Genomic DNA, 18,283 nt, shown 5'->3' with positions numbered 1-18,283 from the left:
CAAGTGTATTGTAGTTAGCTTAAAAAAATTAGAAGCTGTAAAGAAAATACGAAATTACTTTTTTCTTAACATTTCTTTCATGTGTATTTAAGTGTTTTGGCATTGATTTTAATGTGACTAGAATCAGTTCCCGAACTTCTTCAAATGCATAAAATGTTTTATGCCTCTGTTTTGGGGTTTAATGTGTTTGGGATTTCAAAACTTGACACTTGTATCTTTCTTTCCTTCTTTTCTCTTCTCTTCTCCTGGAGAAACAGATGGATGAATTGTAAAGGCAGGAAATGTTTTTATGAGTTAGCTGGTTAGCGCTCAAATTGGTCTCATTTGATGGAGAGTGAAGTGAAAATATAGTGGACACTGCAAAATGCATAAGTACTTGTACTTTGTACTGCATAGGGTGGCATAAGTAATCACCTAGGTAGTGGTAGGAACTGAGGTATTGTCTGTTTAGTTAGGAAGCCATGTGAATCCAGCTGCTCCTACCTTAGAAGTATTTACACCAGACTATTTATATTGTGTGAAAACCTTGTCCAGTCCGCCATGGCAGGGTAGTAAGTGACAAGCCCACATGTTTTTATGAATACTGAGAAATCTTTTGAAGAGCTAATTCTGGAATATAGCCTTAACTAGTTTACATGATTTATGTTATTTTTTCCCTCAACTACTGAAGATGAAAGTGAAGAAATCAGAAAGCTATTCTATAAAGTTGAAAAAGTGTTTTTTTTATTTTGTTTTTGTTTTGATGGTTTTACAGAAGCGTAAACCCTTTCTCATTTGGTAATTATCTGGGAAGGGAAAACTAATGCTGTGGCATTTTTGTTAATCAGTTCTTCAGGTGCTGGGAATGTAGCAGACCGTGTCTTGGCTCAGCTGTTAACAGAAATGGATGGGATAGAACAGTTAAAGGATGTGACAATTTTGGCAGCTACAAACCGACCAGATATGATAGACAAGGTAAGAATAGTTGCATTGTGGTATATACAGTCTCTTATGAAAACCAGCTTCTGGAATAATTTGATTCTCTTTCAGTGTTTTTCCCTAATTCTCTAATCCAGTTTCTGTTTAAGGGAAGAAGTTTGAAAACAGAGACAGAGGAGGAGGAAAGGATTATGTCTGCATTTCCTTTTTTTGTTACATGAGGCTTAGTGAAAACAAAAATATTGTGAACTTCCTTAAGTATCAGTTTCTGAAAAAAAAATCTTTTAAATCAAGCTCACAGGATGTTTGTAATATTTCTGTAGAACCACTTGTGTCTATTTTGCTCTTATAGTGTTTGTTTATGAAGGAGTTTGCTGGACTGCTGGTTTCATTAGTTATTTCCTTTGAAAATATTTAGTAATCAGTGCTGCTAATTCAGCTCATTTCCAGCCATAGCTGTTCCAGGTGTAAAACATTACAATTTCTCTTTAGATACTGAGTTGATTATAGCTGTATAATAATTACACCTCATTTTACATTTTGAGAAACTTAAATCTGTAGCTTTAATCTGTGCAAAAAAACAAAAACATAAACAACTCCCCCCCAAATCACTTTAAAACAGTCCACAGCCATGTTCTCCTGTCAGAGTAAAACACAATGGAATGGACTAAGTTTGAACTGCTTTCCTCTAAGAAGCATTTCTAAGTGGTGGTCCTTACTCAAGGAAGTCTTCACTTGCTTGACTTTGGCTCCAAAAAACACAACTCTCTATCACTTGTGTCCAAGAGACATTCAACTGATGGCGGTTAAAGCTTTTTTATACAATTTGTGTGTTAGCCACTAGGGTAGAGCAGGTCAAGAATTTTCCCTCAAATAAATTTCAGTTGAAAATGTCATTTCTAATTGAAATTATCTGTGGGAGTTTTTTGATTCTTGCCAAAAATATTAATTTTCTGTTGAGAAAATTTAAACTAAATATTTCATTTGGCATCAGGTCAACCTGAGTTGAATCTCACAAATCTGAATGTTTGAAGAGAAACATTTCCTTTTGGGTCAGTTTGATGTTATTTTGTGGTCACCTGCACTGCCACAGTGCTTCCTAGAAGTTGAAACTTTGGGGGCCTCATGCCCCCATTTCTCTCTATGCGCCAGACTCATTGGCTGGACTCCCATTATGCACCATGGTCTCCCCTCTGGTTGGACTATCTGTTCAGCCAAAAATTCTAGTATTCAAGGTTTTGTCCCAATTTGGGAAAATATCAAATTTTGAAATATTGAAATTTCCCCATGGATGGAAATCCCAATTTTTGACCAGATATTCTATAGAATTGTGGTTCTCAACCAGGGGTCCGGGGCCCCCTGGGGGGCTTCAAACAGGTTTCAGGGAGGCTGCCAAGCAGGGGCAGTGTTAGACTCACTGTGACTCAGGCAGAAAGCTGAAGCCCCCGCTGCATGGAGCTGAAGCTCGGGCCTCTGAGCCCCGCCACTGGGGGCTGAGGCCAAAGCCTGAGCAGCTTAGCTTTTTGGGGGCCACAGGCAATTGCACTGCTTGTCCTTAAGACCAGCCCTGGGTTTTAGAAGCAGAAAATCAGTTGGGCACCAGTGGGCTGTGGAGTTTTTATAGTATGCGGCGGGGGGTGGGGGGGAGCTCAGAATGAAAAAGGTTGAGAACCCCTGCTCTAGAGCAACATAATCACACTTGAGCAAGACATTCCATTCAGAAGAGGGCAGTACTACACAAACATGCTAACTACTAAATGACAAAAACGAGGAGTCTCTAAGGTGCCACAAGGACGCCTCATTGTTTTTGCTGATAGACTAACACGGCTGCCACTCTGAAACCTACTAAATGACAGTAAGCGAAACTCATCCTTGAAATTAGCCTTCTCTAGCAGCTGGCTATCAAACCCAACAGGCAGCTACCAAACTGTAATATTAATAACTGCGCAGGACTTCTGTTACTAGCAATACAGCATTCTGCAGCTACAACCTCTGCTGCAAAAGCAGACCTCTATCATGTGGACTGAAGGATTTTAAATTTAATTTGGTTTTGTTCTAATGTCATAGTATGTAGTGCTGGTCCATGGACGGATCTGTTTGTACATCCACTTCTTTGGGAATAGTTTATTTTAGTTAGCTGCTGCTGCGGAACCAGCAGAGGGAGGAGGAGATATACTGCTGAAGACAGGAACCAATGAAAGGAGATGTAGATGTATTTAGCAATTAGCCAAAAGGTTGAAACTTTACTGAACTTGAACAAAATTTCACCTAAAGGCAATAAGGATGGAAGGTGACGAAGCCCTTTACGATCCCAGACTTCCCTCAGTTTTGCCATTTCTGGCAAAGTGCAAAATAAATGGCTCCACTGAACAAAATACTATGTAAATACCTGTAGTAGAAACCCTGGAGTAGCGTTGTAGATGTTCTGGTGGTTGAGAGGAAGAATTCTATTCCCTTATCTCCATGAAAGTCACATATACAGATCCCATTTAGCTGAGATTGGAACTGGGTGACAAGGATTTTCCTCTTAGTGAGGGAAAGGGTTTTCAGCTTAATATAATTTAAATGCAAGGGTTGCTGTTAACTATTAGCTTTTCTTCTTTTATCCTGTGTAATTTGGACTGCTACTTCAGTAAGTTCTTACTTTAACTTCAAAACACTAGTTTGTGTATTTGCTGTTACCACTTGTCCAGTGAAAATGCCTAGAAGCTCTTGATTTTGCCAACAGATCATGAAGAGGGAACACAGGCCCATTAAGTTATAGTTTGTTCTGAATAGAAAAGTGCCCTGACTGCCTTACAAAATTTAAAATCTATGAGAAATGGATAAGACTAACTTTTTTCTTACATTATTTTTTAAATACAAATTATGCTTCTCTTACCTCCTTTTATTGCTGTTTTTACAGAGCTGTATCATTGTTATTTACTAATTATTACTGGATTGGACAAAAGGAAAGACAAGGGAGAAAAAATGATAATTTAAATATTTTGAAATGATTTTATTTTCCTAGGTAAGAAACTCTCTTAAAAGGACTGTTTTATAGATAGATATAGATTAGAAACTTGCTGGTCTACACTGACTGTGGGCGGGGAGAGAAATCAAGTGCAGTGGAATGAGGTTTGAAAACCAGTGAGTCAGTGTGGAGGTGTTTGTACACTGGAGCTGGAAATTGCACGTTCCAGCTGCAAAGTAAACATACCCGTACTATCTCTGATCAAGCTAGCACTCTCAAAGTAGCAGTGTAGCTGCAGCCGCACAGGCGATGAGATGTGCTAGCTACTTCACGTACAATCCTATCTGAAATTCTAGGCATACTGGAAGCACAACTGTTAGCCATGCAGCCACAGTTACACAGCTATTTTAGTGCACTAGGTGGATCAGAGCACAGATATGCCTACCCAAGTTGGAAATTACACCTCCAGCTCTAGTGTACGCATTCCCACAGTGACATCATGCTGCCTACAAGCCAAGTAGGTTGCACCATTATACTACTCTACCCCAGGAGTTACAGATGCTTACGGTGATTGCTCTTTCTCTTCTTTGGAAGGGAAAAGAGAGAGTGTGAACACTATACTGAAGCCCAGAATAGTGATGTTCTTAAAGTAACAACTGGAAAATCTTGCAATGTGGATTTGTGGTTTACATTAGGATTAGTCAGTTTCTATATATGCCTTTAAAAACTTTAAAATATGAATTTGTTTTTAAATATTCAATAGTGTAATCACATATTTCCAATCAATAGATGCCTTTCTGAAGCATTCATATGATGACTGTATGTTCATTTTAATGTGTGTTCCTTATATACTGTAAAAAGTCACAAGTACAATGCACATCTGTTCTTTGCTTTGCTGTTTCAGGGTTTGAGGAATATTGTCAGTTTTACTGGAGGTTCTATTCTTAGCTTTGTGAAGAGAGTAAAGTTTGGAAGGTGTTTTTGATGTGTCTAAATATATTAACTTACCAAAAGAGTAAACATAAATCCAGCATGTTCCTATTATGTAGTTTCTTCTCTATCTATTAATATACAGTTTATGGTTCTTTCCTATAGTTTGAGACAGACTTTTGAGAATATAGAGTGCAAGTAAGTAGAAGAGTATTTTTCCTCAGTCTAATGCAGGCTTTGCCGTCATTGTGAATATGGATATCTGGGCTCTCTTATTTGCACATATTTTTAGCCATCCATTTAACTGTAAATATGGTTAGTACTTGTGACATACATCTATTAATTATAATAATTTCTTGGACTATCACCATGGTACCTAAGCACTATTGCCAATAACCTCACCACCACATTTAAGACTGTGTGAGACATTTTAACCAACTTTATTTCTTATTCACTTCTCACATGATGCTAAGGTTGTTCTGAGGTGGTTGCTACTTTCCTCAGAGAAAATGTCTTATTTTACGTACTTCTATTGTTCCTGTATTTTTTCCCGTCTAATAAAAATTGCTCTTCCTACATTCACACATGTGATGGGAACAAGATGTTCAGAGCATTTATTGAAGGTGCTGCTGAAACAAAACACTGTTATGAGTAAATAATAATAATAAAATCCTTCCTGTTGTGCAACAGATAAGTTTAGTTTTCACCATCTGTGGTGTCTGGGGAACAGCTGTAGGAATAGAACTGATGAGACAGATGTACAAGTATGGGAAATGATTTTAATTCATGCTGACTTCCAGGCTCAGGGAATAATTTTTGGGGCCTAAAACATTTTAGGACCTTGTGTACTCTTATTCTACCTAAAATTAAATGTTTTAAACAGACTTGTAATTGAGTGTGCACATTCTTTCCAGTGTGCTCTCTACCAGATTTCCTTGGAAGGTAACCTATGTGTTTTTCCTCTTTGGTATTCGCTAATCTAAACCAACTTGCTTCTGTATCATGGAGTCTCAGCATACCCAGGGTTTTAGTGTAGATCTTAACTCTTAGATGAGAAGGGTGGATTGCTATTTTTGTCACATGCCCCATGCAAATATCTTCTTCCTCTTGAGCTGTATGTCAATCCCCATTAGCAAGGGAATGCTGAAGCAAGACATTGTTAGATCCCTAGGGAGTTCAGTGAGTGTTTCAGCACAGGAAGTGAGATGTGTGTAGCTGAGAAATCAAATAGTTTTACCTCCTGCTGGGTCAAATTTGAATGTCAAACACATTAGATTTGCTGTAAAACACAAGGCGTTGAATGAAGGGATGGTCTGTGTTCTGGGATGGTACCCTGGGGCTTTTAACAGCCTTACTCTCCCTTATCATGGAGTGCAGAAAAGTTGCATCCTCAAGTGTGTCGTTTGCATAAGAATGACAGGATGTGATGGGACAAATGAAGATTAATGAGATGATGTGATTGATGATGAACTGGATTTCATCAGTGTTGAGAAGCTGGGAATGGACGATGGTATGGATCACTTGATGATTCTATTCATTCCTTCTGGGGCACCTGGCATTGGCCACTGTTGAAAGACAGGATACTGGGCTAGGTGGACCTGTGGTCTGACCCAGTATGGCCATTCTTATGTTCTTATGCTTTAGAGCAGTATAAAACTGAAATTGTAATGCTGCACAAATAATGCAATGAATGCCAAAGAACTGGGAGTTTATATATGCTTTTTTTAAAACTGTAAACAACCTGGAAGAATATAGGTTCAAATATAAGATTTCTTGCATGCTGCTCATGAATATGCTCTAAATATGCCAGTACAGAGGAACATTTTCCTCCTTTTTGTATTTTTATTTAGCCCTAAAAACTTTTTTACTGAAAACATTGGGACCAAATTATTCTTTGGAGTAGCTTTACCACCCATGGTTGAATTTATCTCATTTAGTTAAAAAACAACATGTGTATGCAACCCACTGTTTTGATCATGTGAATAAAATAAAACTGCAGCATGTGTTGTCCCCAAAAACTGCCAACAGTGACGAAATGGAATAAAACTCTTTCCCCACAATCCTGTTTGATCTTGTGTGGTTTTGGAGGGTCCTTTTTGGTCAGAGGGTTCATAGAATGGTTTACAAAGTTGGTCTGACCCTCAAAATGTTGATCACTCAGTAGCTATGGGACAGCTCTAATTCAAAGTGGTTTATTTTGATGAAAATAAAAAGTACATTATATGGCGGTTTGGCAGAATCAGTAAAGAAATTTTAATTTCTGGCCTGTGGCAAAAGAAAATAATCTTTCCTCTTTAGAAACTTCAAAGTTCTGCCTTTCTTGAGGCTTATGGAAGAAATTCAGATATTTAGGTTTGCAGTTTTATGAGTTAAAGGAAATAAAGAATCTTGCATATTTATTAGTTATTGTCTGGAAATGTGTGTTATTAAAGCAGGTGATACTGTAAGCATGTTTACCAGTCAGATTTGCTGGCATAAATTACAATTCCTATCACAGTATACTCATTTATTTGTGTATTTGCCTATTGGTGACTTTAGGGCCTGCCCTGTACTCTTCATCTTGATCACACACAAATGTCTCGTTTATGTAATGGCTTCAACATGATAGGATTACAGTTGCCTTGGGTACAAAGAAAAGCTGAGCTGGGCTTTGTACTTTGTGTATTCTACACGCGGCACCCCTAATTTGATGGGGACAGAATCATAAAGGAGAACTTCAGGTTTCATTTAAAATAAAAATAAATCTTTTAGTCCTATTCTTTACAGAGACAGCCTTGAAGACATAATGTAAACCGACTGCTAAGGTTGAAACTATGAAGTTATACTTGACTTCTGTAGGATTCTGGGGGAATCTAAAGATTCTGCCTAACAATGCCCTTACACACAGGGTTGGATGAAAGGCTCGGCACTATAGCTTAGTGCTCAGGGCCCCAATGCTTACAGTGATATGGCTGTATCAGAATGTAAACTTACTTTTTATTTTCTAAAGATAAGCTTCTCGTCTTCATGATCACGATGAAAACCTTGGAAACATGAACCAAGTGTAACTGATGCAGCGAGGCCTACTGTGAGCCTGAAAAATAACTGAGAGCTGCTGCCTTCATTTTACATGACTAGGACCCTACCAAATTCCATTTTGGTCAATTTCATGGTCAAAGGATTTTAAAAATCATAAATTTCATGACTTCAGCTATTTAAATATGAAATTTCAGGGTATTCTAACTAGAGGTCCTGACCCAAAAAGGAGTTGTGGGGGGCTGCAAGGGGTCGGGGGGTGGGGAGGGCGTGTGGTACTGCTTTGCTTACTTCTGCACTGCTGTTGGTGGCGGTGCTGCCTTCAGAGCTGGGCGGCCAGAGAGTGTTGGTTGTTGGCCAGGAGCCCAGCTCTGAGGGCAGAGCTGCCGACAGCAGCAGCGCAGAAGTAAGGATGGCATGGTATGTGTGCTGCTGCCTGCAAAGCTGGGCCGTCAGTCTGAGGCCACCAGTATCAGCCGCCAACTCTAAAGTCAGCAGTGCACAAGTAAAGGTGGCACGGTATAGTATTGCCACCTTTACTTCTGTGCTGCCTTCAGAGCTGGGCACCTGGTCAAAAGCCACTGCTCTCAGGCCCCCCAGCTTGGAATGCAGCGAAGAAGTACGAATGACAATACTATGACCCTCCCCCTAAAATAACCTTGTGACACCCCCCCACCCCCTGCAACTCCCTTTTGGGTCAGGACCCCCAATTTGAGAAACACTAGTCTCCCCAATGAAATCTGTATAGTATAGGGTAAAAGCACACACAAGACCATATTTCACAGTCTGATTTCATGTGTTTTTCATGGCCATGAATTTGATTGGGCCCTATATATAACCGTAATAAGACTCACTGCTTGGGAATCCCTCAGCACCTTAGAATCATAGAATATCAGGGTTGGAAGGGGCCTCAGGAGGTCATCTAGTCCAACCCCCTGCTAAAGCAGGACCAATTCCCAACTAAATCATCCCAACCAGGGCTTTGTCAAGCCTGACCTTAAAAACCTCTAAGGAAGGAGATTCCACCACCACCATAGGTAACCCGTTCCAGTGCTTCACCACGTTCCTAGTGAAAAAGCTTTTCCTAATATCCAACCTAAACCTCCCCCACTGCAACTTGAGACCTTTATTCCTTGTTCTGTCATCAGGTGCCACTGAGAACCATCTAGAGCTCCTCATTCTTCTCTTCTGCAGACTAAACAATCCCAGTTCCCTCAGCCTCTCCTCATAAGTCATGTGCTCCAGCCCCCTAATCATTTTTGTTGCCCCTCTGCTGGACTCTTTCCAATTTTTCCACATCCTTCTTTTAGTGTGGGGCACAAAACTGGACATACTACTCCAGATGAGGCCTCACCAATGTCTAATAGAGGGGAATGATCACGTCCCTCGATCTGCTGGCAATACTCCTACTTATACAGCCTAAAATGCTGTTAGCCTTCTTGACAACAAGGGCACACCGTTGACTCATATGCAACTTCTCATCCACTGTAACCCCTAGGTCCTTTTCTGCAGAAAGAGAATTCTGTGTGAAGAGAAGGAGATGGGTGTAGCCTCGTCAAGCCCTCATTAAAGCAGATACACTCTGGCTACTGAGATAAGTATTGCAGGCGTGGTCCCCCCTGCTTTTACTCTCTCCCTCACTTAGGTAAGATAGAATTCCATTTGCCCCCTGTTAATCCTGTATGGCTGTTGCTGTGTGGGTAGGGTCCCTACTGCTGCTTCTGGGAGTTGGCAGTCTGACCTAGTTATCAGAGACACAGTCTGGCCCCAGAGTCAGGAAGCAGGAATCAATCCAAGGGTCAGAGTCAGGGGTCCGAACTAGAGCCAGTAAGCGTAGCCAAAGGTGAGAGCCAGAGTCAGAAGCTAGCCAAGGGGAGCAGAGCTGGTGTGGGCTAGAACAGGGCAGGAGCAGACTGTGGCAGGATGGGAACGAGGGAGGCACAGGGGTGATCGCAGCTGCCAGATCTAAGCATTGAACAGTCAACAAGCTGTTGCCAAGCCTAAATGTAGACCTGTTGGCTCTTTTCAGCCATTTGTGCAGGTTGGCCTATCAGGCAATTCTGCTGCAGTCCAGTTGGGCTCATTAACATGCCTGAGGGCTGAACTGACAAGGCCCAGGCTCAACTAAGGGAGCTCAACCCAATAGTTTCTGAAACTGAGAAGAGTAGGGAAGCTGCTGTTGCGAGGCCGGCCATTCATGTGGTTTGAAGCAGGATGGTCCTGCTTTTGTGCAGTTAGTGCCCTGTCCGGTACAGGTATAAAACTGGATGTGGTCTTGTCTGGTATGCATGAGGATGCCATGCTGAAGAGTGTGCTACTCAGCCCCTGCTGGTATGACCTCATGAACTGTGCTTGTGATGTCATGCTGGTGGGGACGAGACTGTGTGCTCTTCAAAATGGCATTCTTTGTGGACCATGGCCTTGCATGCACAGTGCGTGTGAGGTCATGCCAGCAGGGGCGGGGTGGTATGCTCTTCTAAATGGCATCTTCCATGTGGCGTGACCTCGCATGCAATCTGGGAGTGTTGGTGTCGTGCAGGAAGGGGCAGGCTTATGCCATTCCCAGAAGTACCAGAATGTCTGAAATTCCGGGTACGCATCAGTGGCCACCCTAGCTGTCGCCCTTGCCTCTCTGAGAGGGAAACGGACCTCCTGTCACTGTCACAAGGGACCATATTTTGTGGTATGCTTAGGACCCTGGATTGCATAAATATGCCCATTCCTTCACGCAGTTTTTTTAAATTGTAAAATGAGTCCGAAGTTTGGCATGGATGTCAACCAATCGTCTTGTTAACTTTTTTGAGAATATATAGGCTGCCTCTGCCAACTGGTGTGACAGGAATGGTTACTTTTAGAGGGAAGCAGTGTTGCAAGGCTTAATGGTTGCAGAGTGTTTTCAGATATTTGAATGAAAAGTGGTAGTAAAGTGAAATATGTTTATATCCTAGGTTTAGTCCTGTTAGCTTACTGAAGCAGTCCAGTATGTGTACTTGCCTTATTTTCAACTTTCTGGGGAATGAAATTGTTTGTTTGTTTGTTTGTTTTAAGTTTGCAAACCCTTTAGACCAACTGATACTGAACAGCTGACACCAGTTTTCACGGGGCTTCATAGGGGTTGTTATGTCACTAGCATATGGTATGCTGGGATGCGATTCAGAATGGAAACCAGTGAGTCTAAACACAAGGACTATACACTCCCACCCCCTCAAATTAACTATTTTTTAAAAAATTGTTTAATGCTTTTTTGCTATTTGGGGACATTTAACTTATTCTGAAATGTCAGGATTAAATACATTTTGTAGGTCACTCTTTCAATCAGACAGCAATGAATGCTTACGTCATTTTGCCCAGGTGCAGCATGGTTCTTTGAAATAACTGAAGATATAAAATTTCTTTTGAAGATAAGATTGTTCTGCAGCATATAATAAATTTTAAGAAATTGAAGCTCTCGGGAGAGACATCAAAATACATGCTGTGGAAAAGAGTATCAAATATTAAGAACTTATTTGTTTCAAATCTTGGTACACTCACAAGTTCCTTTCTCTTCTCTCTATTCCCGTTTGCTTTCTGTGGTATTAGTTTAGTCAGTCTTGTTGTACGTGACATTCTCAGCCACCATGAGCAGCACTATGCTCTGAGAAGTGCTATTTCTTAAGAGGTGTTACATTGCCATAGTTAATGGACGGTTGAGTTATTTAGGTGTTAGAGCGTGTGAAGATTTTCTGTAGAATTAAAACTGAAGCAAGAGAAGGATTTAAAGTTGTTTCAGAAAAATGGTCTGCCAAACTTGAAATGAATGTCAATTTGAGGAAATATTGGTTCATCCCATCTACTCATGGGAGCACGTACATGCTGTTTACTGTTTACACAATTAAGCTACAGTTCTACAGTGGGATTGGCCAGATGGCCTCCTCAGCCCATGCAGAGTCCACTAACCCACATAAGACTGTGCGATTGCAGTGACATTTGGTTTCCACAGGAACGTGTGATATTTTATTTAAACTAGAATTGTGTGTGAGATTAACTGAAGTATTTAAGTGTTACCAGTGGAAAACTTTGTTTTTCGTACAAGTATGGCTAATAAATATTCCAGGTGTGCAAAAGTGATTTTTGTTTCGATTATTTGATTGTCAGAGTATGGAGAGCTGAGCAGTAAATCAGCCTTAAGGCTGCTAAAATATACCCTCCCCAAACCTCACTGGTGACAGTTGAAGAGCATGGTGACTTTTTCACTTAAGATTTATTAGTTACCTGAAAGAGAGGGTGGAGGTAAAACTTGTTGGGCGCATATTTTCCTCTTTAAGAGAGATAATATAACTCTAGGATAAATTGGCTTTATTTTGTCTGTGAAAACATGCATCCAGACAATGCATGTAAAATATACATACAGATATAGTTTGAATTCATAGAGAATAGAAAAGTAAATATGCATGCTCTTATTCTTTATAACAGATAACATTCCTTACATTGAAGCAGTCATGTATTTTAGCATTGCTAATGCTTTCATAATCTTTTGCACAATACATGGTGGAGAGCTAATTTGAAGTGATCAAATCCTTTCTAGGAGTAGGTACCAAACATATTTATTTCATCAGGAAAAGTGCAAAGGAGGAAATTTTCTCTCAGACATACATTTCATCCTGCCAAGTGAAGGGCATAATGTGTGACAAAGACCCAAAATAATTATTCATTCAGGAAATTTAAAATGCTGTGGGATTAATTCCTTCAATGTAAATAATTCTTTCTGCAACCCTCAGTTCAGTGATTTATGATGTAAATGGTTTTTCCAACAATAAAATTAAAGGGGACACCAAATTCGTGTGGAACACAAGTAACTTAGAGACTGAAATGAACCATGTTCCTTGAAGTGAGGTGCTCTTGGTGTAAACTAGAGTTAACTGTGGATTTATTGAGAGTGTTATTTTTTAAGGAGTTTCGTAATGCTGTAAATGTGCATACTGGGAGGGGTTAGCTTATTTTCATTGTGATTATAGTGGCAATAGAAAAGCTTTATTTCAAGTAACTTACGTTTCTTGAACTGAGTTTAACATACCTACAAAGTTAATGGTAAGCAACTACAACCATTTTTCCTGCATGGATATATAATAATGCAGTTTTATACTTTTAATAACTTGGCAACTAAACACTAGGATATATATATACTTTAGCTTTCTCCTCCTCCCCTCTCCCTCTCACTTCATCATCATTATGGTACCTTTCTTTTAGGGTAAGAGTTCAGATGAACAGTTTTTTTCCAGAAAACCATATCAGCGGGTGCCATGGATCAGTTTGTATGGTAGAATGCTGTGTGAATGGTCAGAGCCTTGGTCACATTTAATCTGGGATGTGAGTTTTATGGCAGAAAGATTCAACTTCAGCCAGGATTGTTTCACAATCTGTCTATTAGATGGCATAAGTCTTTTTATCTGATAAGCTTCATTGACTAGAGATAACGAGTTGAGCAAGAGTTATGTTCCAGAGAGACTTGTTTTTTTAAGTATTTATTGGAAAATGAAGTTGAAACAAATGTTATCACAGGCCTGGTAGTTCAGAGAAGACATACAAAGAAGGATACAGTAGCTGCAAATTGTGGTAGGTGCGTTATAGCCACAAACGCACTTAGGGCTCAGTTTTCAGTTGGACTTTTGCCCAGCTTCCCTTTTTGTGGATGCAAAATATACACTAAGTTTATATTTGCAAACAAAAAAAACTACATTAAAAGAATATTATCAAGTTTGCAAAATCAAGCTCTCAAAAGTTAGGAAATGATTTTTTAGGAGCAAAGTTAGGAAAGTTAGGAAATGCCTGTGTGCAAAAAAGACACATCCCTGATACAAATGCCACCCTTGGCTCTTCCAAGTTTCAAGTCCCTTCTCCAAAGCATGGGAACATGAGAGCTTTTCAAAGAAAAGCTCTCTGCAGTTCTTTAGCCTGGACAAAAACAATGTATTTTCCTTAGCCTTATTCTTGGAAATGGCTGAAGCATTTTGGCTTAGAATTTCCAGAAATATTTAGCCTGAGGAAGAAGTCTGACATGAAAAACTTGAGCCCAAAAAGATTAAAATTTGGCAAAGTTATAAGCCACTGGAAAGGGTCTTTTTTAGGGGAAGTGTCAGTGTTGGACAAACTTAATAGGCAGTGTTTCCAGCCGTGCCTGCAATACAGCACTTAAAATAAACTTGGAACTCACAGTGAAACAGAATGTCCTGAATTGTTTCAGTGCCCCCCCAGAGTGAATATTTTAATAATAGTTATAACAGATTTCCAGTTACAAAGATGATGACTTATGGGGGTGGGAGGGCAGTGATGAATTCATATAAGGTTTCCCTACATATTAACACAATATAAGGCACTGATTTTAATATTTGTTTATAAAATCCTCCAACCTAAACAAAAATCCAGTATTTCCTTGTCAGTGATGTGAAAGAAAGATCCTGTTTCCTTCACTAATAACAGTTGTGAAAAGCTATAGGGTCTAGATGACATGATAGTTCTTTCAGCAAGATTAACTTTTAACAAATCAGCTTTTTCCTGAAAGTTAACTAGTGATTTTGTGTCTTAGTTGATTGTAGTGCCTTTGTAGTTTACAAAATCTTGATAAAGAAAACCAAAACAATTTTCCATTAGTTCATTTTTCACAATGAAGAATCTCTGGCCTAACATTTATTTACTTAGCCCGTGATAAAAGCCTCGCATACGGATGTCAATTGTTTATGGATGAGACAGAAGTAGAAATACTTTGTTTACAAGATATTTATGTGTGTGTGAGATCTATCAATATAGATATCTTATCAATATCATTAGTGTGTGTTCAAGAGAGCAGATTCTTCTTCAAGGTCTTAATGTTTTTTTTTAAAGAAAATTAACATGTAGTGAAGTACAGGAAATCTGATTTGTTGAGTAAAGAGAAAAGGGAAACGTAAAGAGGACATGAAGCCATTATTTGTAAAGTATCATTTACATAAGTTTTGTAGGGCAGCAACTATAATTGTAAGCAGGAGCCCCAGGTTTAGACCTTTATTAATGTACTATATAAAGACTTTCAGATAGAACAAGATGACAGTGCCCCATGACAAATGCAAATCAAGAGATGTTCCACTGAATTCCTTGGAGCGCCTACATATTTATTTACACTGATGTGAGAACAGAATCTGATGCTGTAATTCGGTAACAAAAGCTGATAGAGGTGAATTTATGGGTTTGCTCTGGATAACTGTACAACTCAGAGAATTGCAGAGAATCTGGGTTGTTAGGTAAATTTTCGAATAGGTAACCATCAGAAGACTGTCAAAAGCACAGATTAATAAGCGTGCAAGGTGAACTGGAAGGTAACTGTTCAAAAGTCCAATGGATGCTTCAGCCCAAAAAATGGAGAGGCTGAAAAATAGTCAGCAGCTCTTCTTCCTTTGTGAAGAGTCCAGATTGATATTCCTTATCTGGGTTATGTCTAAGGACTCGTCTACACTGGGGAGGGGTGTCAAACTAAGACACGCAACTTCAGCTATGCTATTTGCATAGCTGAAGTCGAAGTATCTTAGTTTGACTTACCTGGCCATCACAGCAACGAGTCGACTGCTGCGGTACCCCCATCAACTGCGCTTACTCCTCCTGCCAAGGTGGAGTACGGGTGTTGATTAGCGGGTCAATTTATCGCGTCCAGACAAGACGTAATAAATTGATCCCCAGTACATCAAACAGTACCTGCCGATACGGTGGATAGTATAGGCATACTCTAAGACACATTCTTATTTAATTGGACAAACTGATTTACACTGAATTACTGTTTTACAGTTACAGTTTGTTTCCTCCATGGTAAATTAAGGCTTAAATTATGAAAATGTACCCCAGGATATTTATTATACCTGTGGGAAAGTGTTTATTATACTGGATTTTGGTTTAACAAAAATTCTTTCCTTTCTTATGAGTTGTTTGTACCTCTAAAGTGCTCTAGAATGTTCTCTTAACTCATTGTTAATGTGCATGGTTCTATGACTAGTGTGTGACCATCAGTTGTACTATTTCTTGGCACTGATGAGTATCTCTCTTTTGCTAAATATTTAAAATGTTTGCTTGCATTGTATTTCTAAATAATGTAAACCTAAAATTGAATTTCTTCTGCCTCTACCAACCAGTAATTCAGATAAGATATATGTGCAATTTTTCCACTGATATCCACATTTTAATGTATAACTGACATTTTTTAAAGAGCGGTGTTGAAGATTTTCGTTGGCAAAGTGATTTGAAATGAATAGAACTTTCATGCATCACTACTTAACTTTTTCCCAAAGAGTTGGATAATGGTGTTTAAATAGAGTATGGAAAGCAAACAAATAGGGGAGCTTCCTGCTGGAACACTGTGTTAGCTCTCCAGCAGGCTACAACTTTTGCTGACTTATGCAGACCTACAAAGAAATAAAATCCTTCCTTTAATGAAATCTGGTAGCAGGTGTAGTGCCATACATGACATTGCTAAGAGAAACAAAGGCAGTTTCTCCAATCAGCGTGACTCTGAGGCAAGTACATTCAGCTAAAACGTATGACCTCCTTCATAACTAATGAAGGCCCTTGAATTTCTCCAGGTGATAAGTTGCCTGAGTTTTGAAGCATTAATACTTCTATGCTTATTATGAAGCCCGCAATCCAAACCCCACCACAGTGTTCAGGGTGAAAAGTTAATGTGTTGTAAAAACATATTGTAGCAATCCCCACCCTCTGAAATTCAAACAGAGTAAACCAAACAAGGTATTCCTGTACTAAATGAAGGAGAGAAGGGAATGAGGATTGGAATATTCTAGGATTGGAATAGGTTCTGCGGGAAGATGATGGTGAACACTCATATTGCTGCCACCACTGCTGCCTCCTTTGGCAAACATCAAGAGGAAACTGATCTTTCTTCGAGTGATTGCTCGTGTGTATTCCACGGTAGGTGTGCGTACTGGCCACATGCATTGGTGTCAGAAGTTTTTCCCTTAGCAGTACCCGTACTGGGGGAGCACCGCTGCGACCCCAGGAGTGGCGCCTCTATATCACGCTAAACGGGGAGCCGCGTGCTCCCTCCATCCGCGGTTCCTTCTTGCTGCCGGTGAAGGTAGTCAGAACATTTTGCTCCAGCCTTGCTGCAGCTTCTGTAGTTGACCTTAGTAGTACAGTTACTTTTAGTAGTTTTTCAAATAGTCTGGGCTTGGGGCATGCCCCATGCTCCAGCCTTCAAGTCATGTGACTCCTGTTGCCGTTCTGTGCCCAGACGTGATCCGCACGCTGAGTGTCTCTGCTGCATGGGCGAAACTCACATGAGTGAGCACTGCAAGATCTGCAGTTCATTCAAGCCATGGACTAATGAGGAGAGGGACATCAGGCTTCGCTCTCTCCTGATGGAATCGACGCTGGCCCCTACCCCGGCACGCTGAGCGGACCCGGTACCGCGTCTTCAGTGCGTAGCGAAGTCCCCTCCACTGGCCGGCACCGCTTTCCTCCCAAGAAGCAAGGGAAGACTTCCGTCTCGCAATGGCGCCAAGAAAAGGAGAGAGGTAAGGTGGGCCCGAGCCAGGCAGCCCTCGATCCCCTCAGGTCCATAACCAGGTCGTGCAGCTCCGCTGGCTCAGATGTCATGATCAGGCCCCTCAATCTTTCATTGGCAAGGGGCACTGTGGCTGCAGATGTCCGCCCAGACGAGAACCCGCTTGGTGGCCGGAGCGTCCCAGGCGCCTTCAGCGTCCCCTTCCCGGCAGAGGGTCAAGTCAAAAGGTCCCAAGTTGGCGTCCCTGCGCCCGGACTGTGACCTGGGGACCGCCCCTCCCTTTCCTCCCCCCCTCCCCCGTACTGCCTGAGCCTCTCCACTCTGCACCTTTCCCCTCTCCGGCACCGGATGATGCCATCACGGAACTGCCACCCATTCCACAGGAGGACTTCAGGGCACATCAGGACCTGCTTAAGAGGGTGGCATCCAACCTCCAGCTTCAGACTGAGGAGATGGAGGGCCCGACTGACTCCCTTTTCAATGTGCTGTCGTCCTCTGCACTGGGCCATGTAGCCCTGCCTCTCACCAGGAAGTAGCTAACATTTCCATGACCTTGGAGACCAAGGAAGCAGGAATTTGCCACATTTCCAAAAAGGTGGAGAGGAAGTACTCTGTGCCGGCTAAGGACCATGAGTATTTCTATTCTCACCTGACACCTAATTCTCTGGTGATGGAATTGGTAAACCACTGAGAATGACACGGCCAGCCCATGCCCACCCCCGAGGATAAAGATGCCAGGAGACTGGATACTTTTGGCAGGAAAGTTTATTCTTCAGCAAGCTTCCAGCTCAGGGTGGCCAATCATCAGGCCCTACTGAGCCGGTATAACTTTAACTTATGGGGGTCCCTGCCGAAGTTTGAACCTCTCCTCCCTGAGCTGGACAAAAGTGTCTTCAAAGCTCTGGTAGAGGAAGTGGCAACAGCGGCAAAAGCAACCCTCCAGGTGGCGT

General features: G+C 41.0%; 1 protein-coding gene across 1 annotated transcript in view; it reads left to right on the top strand.

Annotated features, from left to right (window-relative positions):
- The window catches only part of SPATA5 (spermatogenesis associated 5), a 317,949-nt gene that overhangs the window by 99,976 nt on the left and 199,690 nt on the right, over positions 1 to 18,283 (top strand). The window contains 1 exon segment of the mRNA XM_030564244.1: positions 828 to 954. Coding sequence (XP_030420104.1) covers positions 828 to 954 — 127 coding nt within the window.

This window comes from Gopherus evgoodei, chromosome 5 (assembly GCF_007399415.2).
Source record: "Gopherus evgoodei ecotype Sinaloan lineage chromosome 5, rGopEvg1_v1.p, whole genome shotgun sequence".
Classification (NCBI taxonomy): Eukaryota; Metazoa; Chordata; order Testudines; family Testudinidae; genus Gopherus; species Gopherus evgoodei.
Note: the sequence above shows the minus strand (reverse complement) of the source record. Positions and strands in the feature narration are given on the sequence as shown.